Here is a 5,086-nt window from a genome sequence, read left to right on the forward strand (position 1 = left end):
TGAAGGAGAAAAGATTGGTGATTGATCTTTAGGAGGGACCTCCAAGGTTGGTTGGGCAAGCTTTCGGGATCTCTAGGCTAAGACCTTCACAAGCGGCTTTAAATCTCCTCATAGTCTCATCGCTCTTCCGGCTACTTTCTCTAAACCTCTCTTCAAACCCTTTACTCTAAGATGCAAAACTCTCTCCCCTCTTAATGGCGGTTTCTTCGGATCCATGAGATGAACTTGGTTGAACCATAGTCGAAAGTCTCCCTTAGGATAACGATCGGCTCTGATACCAACTAATACAAATCGGTTTCGGGACGTGTTAGTTTTAATCGTAAACTAACAAATATATTTATTCTCTAGCTAAACTAGAAGGAGTTAATCCCGGTTTTATGGACTAAATCCATAGGAACAATGAAATCCCCATTGTTGAAGGTGAAAACCTCAACAAAGCTTCAATGAAGAAGATGATTAAATTTGATTGATAAAAAGTTAAGGATTACAATGGAAAGAGATGTATTTATATCATCTCAAAAACCTAATTGCCAAATTACATAAAAGGGCAAATTACATAACTAATTAAAATGTAAAGATAAGGGTAAATTGGGTTAATGGTAAAGGGGTGGCATGATTGTAAATAGGGAGTGACAGATGTTGTAATTAAGGAGTGGCAAGATTGTAATTAAGGAGGAAGCTGGAGTAAGGAGCAAGTTCATTAAAATGAAGGCACGCGGAACGTGGCTAATTCCAAGCCCCGCGTGGATTGGTCTCTGGACTTTTTTTCGGATCAATCCTTCATTCACGCGGAGCGTGCTTTCCCTCAAGCGGAGCGTGCCAAATCCAAGCGGAGCGTGCCTGAGCTGCTGTGTGGCACTGTTTTAGCCTCTTTACTCGCTTGTTGATCGTGCTTGGCTTTTCCTCCAACTTCCCTCGTCCGGACCCGATCCTCTAAGGAGATGCTCCGCATCAACTTATCAAACTCAAATTTCTCTAAAAGAATGTAATGTTTACACTTTACTAGATGGAAGCAATAAATATACTAATAGGCATCTCAAGAAAATTTTGGTGTGTCACATGTTCATTAAGGCAATAACAATACCTTCAAACCACATGAAAAGATACCAATTTCAGTTCAAATTAATAACAATTGACAAACTCACAGATGACATGACAAGATTTTGGAAACAAATTATACTTGTGCTAGTTTCTTCAAATGATTGCTAAACCTATATAGAGAAACATGAAAAAAAGAAAGAATAGAAAGAACACTTCCAAAATGAACAAAATAAGTATGAAAATTAAAGTAAAATCAGCACTTAACCAAATGAAATATCTCATCTCTTATGAAATTGAATTTCTCCACCTTCTTGGTGTTTTTCTAGTCTGTTCTGCAGCAGCTGCAACTTGAGATCCAATTTCATGGTTTTCCATATGTGTCATCTTAGTAAACTTGCTCAGTTTCTTCCATCCACTGCTCCAAGCTGAAGTCTGTTTTTTATTTGTTAATTTATCAAACTGTCTCTGCAAATTCTCCATGTCACTTTGGAGCTCTACATACTTAGTTTTGACCGTTTCGAGTTCGAATTTTAGAGTGTTAATGTCCTTCTTTGCAGCTACCCATCCTTCTTGAAACGACTGCGGAGTCCCTTCGAGCAGTGTTTTCCGATTTGGTACCATAGCCTGAAACTGCGGTTCTCCAGCTTCTTTCAGGGAATTTGCAGCCATTGCATTGCTTATTTTCATCTGTTCCGAAAACAGTACTTGCACAACAATCCTCAGAGGTAGCCTCTCATTTTGTGCAGCATGCATACAAGCATCTATTGATAGTTTTTGGCAGTCCATCACTCGACATAGGCGTTTCCTTTCGTGTTCAGAAAGCGTTGGATGAGCCTGCACAGTCGGTTTTCAAGTTAAACAATTCTTTAACATGGTATCTGAGCGTTTTACTACAAATATATATAGAACTCGAACTTCATTCACTACAAAGTAGAGTGAGATTATGCTTGTACACGGATTAAGTTTATGTTACCACATAGTGTATGTTTGAAGGTCTTGATACTTTCATATTCATGATATGAATCTAAAGAAAGGATGTCGTTTACTTATAAGCTTTTTAAGTTAAGCTATATTTTAATATGGTATTAGAGCGTCTTACAACAAATGTATATATGGAACTCCAATCTTAACAACTCTATTTAGTGAAAAAATAATGCAAGATTACGCTTGAAGACCTTTCAAGAAGTGTATGTTTGAGGTTTTTGATATTTTCATATTCATGATATGAATCTATTGTCATTTGCTCATCAGCTTTTTAAGGTAAGCGATACTTTAACATGGTATGAGTCGTTTTATGACAAAAGTATAAATAGACTTGAATCTTAGCAACTCTATTTAGTGCAAAGTAGAGCGAAATTATGCTTGTAGACTGTTCGAGAGGTGCATGTTTGAATTTTTTAACACTTTCATATATCTAAAAACAGAAAAAAATTCAGGGGAATTACCTTAAGATAAGAATCGACTGCTCGATAAAGGCCATCGTCGCAGGTTCTCGCAGATTCAGGCAGAGCTTCCGCTAGTACCTGAAATTTCGTAAGAGAAAGGTTTCTATCCCTGGAAACTTCAGTTAGGTAGCTATCAACAAGCCTTGCTACTCTCATTTTAGCATTTGGATTGATACCTCTTGGATCAGCATATGTTTGTCTACTAGGACTTAAACTTTCTGTCTGTTCTTGAACAAGGAAATGTTCTAAAAGTCTCTGAACAAGGTCTACATCATACATTGTTTCACTCTTATTGTAAGAAGGAATCAGAAGATCAGCTAATGTTGCTTGTTCAAACTGCATTCCTACTCGTTTTTCGAGCTCAGTAACCAATGCCGGTGCTACTTTTAACATGTTTGCCATTCGGAGAAGGCGAAGAAGGAAGCTGCAGGAGACACTATCCTTCTGCGGCGGAATTATGCTGATTAAGCTCTCGATAATCATTCGTTGATCTTTATTCTGAATCGGTGAGGACTCATCGTTGTTTCCAGCAACGATCATATGAAGTCCGCCTTTCCAACTGTTGCTGCTGCTGTTGCTGTTGCTGTTACTGCTATTGCTTCCTTCATATTCGGCAGAAACTCCCCCGTCTTTGATCAGACCGGGGAGCCATTTGCCCGCGTAGTGAGTTATTGCAGCTCCAATCAATTCAAACCTCATACCTTTTACTTTAATTGCAGTAATGACTCTAACAAAATGATCAATTCTGAGAATTGAAACATCTTCAAACCACCAGTCAGGAGGAACAATCTGATTTCTATTCGGACTTGAATCCTTCATTTCATTCCATTTGGGACTAGAAACACTTGGGGGTCTTCCAGTGTAAGCCCATCTAACCCCTTTTGGATTAGCACAAGCTTTCCAAGCAATGGATTCACTGCATCTTCGCACAATCTGAAGGTTTTCAGCCCAAGGTGAGAGCTTTTCACAGCTTTTTAGTACTGATATTGAATCTCTCCAAGATGATAACACAACATAACTGAGAAAAGCTTCAGTTTTGAATATGAGATTGCCTTCTTCTAAATCTTCTGTCATTTCCAAGTACTCGGCTGCACATCTAAGGCCAGAGATATTGCCTGCTGTTAAATCAACTGCAATTCCATAACAGAACTTTGCTGCAAGCTCAAATGCTTCTGCTCCACCAGGAAGATCATCTAATGCTACCTTGTTAAGGTCCGGGTCACGCGTTTCGTATATTAATCTGTTCATCTTTCCACTCCTGGAAAGCAATGGATACTTTTACAAGTACAACCAAAACCAGAAAACGTTATTTCTAAAACATAGCCTTTAATCATGGACAGGGAAGTGAAGTTAATTTGGAAAAAAAGAGTCATGTATTGAATACCTTATGCAAGTGGAAATTGACATCTCCAATTCGAACAAGAAGATCACTAGGAATATCTGTTGCAACATACCTGAATAACAACAAAACCCCCCATTTTCAAAACATGATTATTAAGTTTAGCAATGAAAACTGATTAGAAATTCAATGGAATTAACAAAGGCACATACCAGGACTGGCCTCTGAACTCAAATCCATCTGTCTTAACAGTATGTTTGGTTGAAGTATGAACTCCATTACCATAATCCCGGCGGCCGTGGGATTCATTCTCCGAGTCCCACATGATTCTAAACTAAAATCCAACAAAAATTGGGTAGAATTCTCTGCGAGAAAGTGCCTGAAAACTGGAGTTGAAGCAGAGAAAAAGAGGAGGGGAATAGAGAAAGAACAAGTGACACAGATAGCAGAATACAAAAAGGGGAGAATCCCACATGGGTTACTTGGAATTATCTTCTAATGTCGGCTTCTTATGGATTTTCTAGGCTGTGAAGTAATGGGCATGAATTTTGGCACTGTTTTTGGAGTTTAAGTCTCTGTAAATTTGGAATTCTTTCTTTTTTTTTTCTTCTGAGCAAAAGAATAAGATTTCAGCTTATAAAGTTGTAATCTTTCATGTTTGTTTTTCCCTTTTCTTTAATAAAAATTTAGTGTTGAAAATTTTATTGTAATCCCCATGAAAACATTCTTTTGTGGATAATAGAGAATGACAAGTGACTTTCATATGTAGCAGAAGACAGAGGTTGTTAATCTTGGATATGGATTAAAAAAAAAAAAAAGTGTAATTACAATATTGCCACTGAGTATAGTAGAGTAAGAGTTAGAGTACGGTATATGGACCATCACTTTTTAATGCCTTTTTGGCTCTTACACCTAATTTCTATCTTTCATGTTGGCATCATATCCTTTTTAGTCTACTAAGACAAAAGCTTTTTATTTTATTTTTTTCTCTTTTCTTTTTATGACCCTTCCTCTACTTAAAAAAAAAAAAAAAAACTTTTTTCCATAATTGATACATATGTATAATTGATTGAAATTAATTTTCCTAAACAAATAATCCTTAGAATATTTATGGAATAAGGGTTAATATACTCCCAAGGTACCATGCAATTAGATTTTGATGAGGATATGGATATCTCTAATCATGGATTCGGATAGAATTATGACAATCATGACCAAAAAAGAGAAGATACATGAGATAGATAGGCATATCAGTGTACCA

The 5,086-nt window shown here is 37.1% G+C and overlaps 1 protein-coding gene across 1 annotated transcript; it reads right to left on the reverse strand.

Moving 5' to 3' along the window:
- Positions 1-1,031: 1,031 nt before the first annotated feature.
- LOC136227702 (root phototropism protein 3) lies at positions 1,032-4,548 on the reverse strand. Its single transcript, XM_066016442.1, has 4 exons — positions 4,038-4,548; positions 3,871-3,940; positions 2,487-3,761; positions 1,032-1,875 (listed from the first exon to the last, which is right to left on the reverse strand). The coding sequence occupies exons 1-4, from the start codon at positions 4,148-4,150 to the stop codon at positions 1,327-1,329; spliced, it is 2,007 nt and encodes a 668-aa protein (XP_065872514.1). The 5' UTR covers positions 4,151-4,548; the 3' UTR covers positions 1,032-1,326.
- Positions 4,549-5,086: the final 538 nt, after the last annotated feature.

This window comes from Euphorbia lathyris, chromosome 4, assembly GCF_963576675.1.
Source record: "Euphorbia lathyris chromosome 4, ddEupLath1.1, whole genome shotgun sequence".
Taxonomy (NCBI): Eukaryota; Viridiplantae; Streptophyta; class Magnoliopsida; order Malpighiales; family Euphorbiaceae; genus Euphorbia; species Euphorbia lathyris.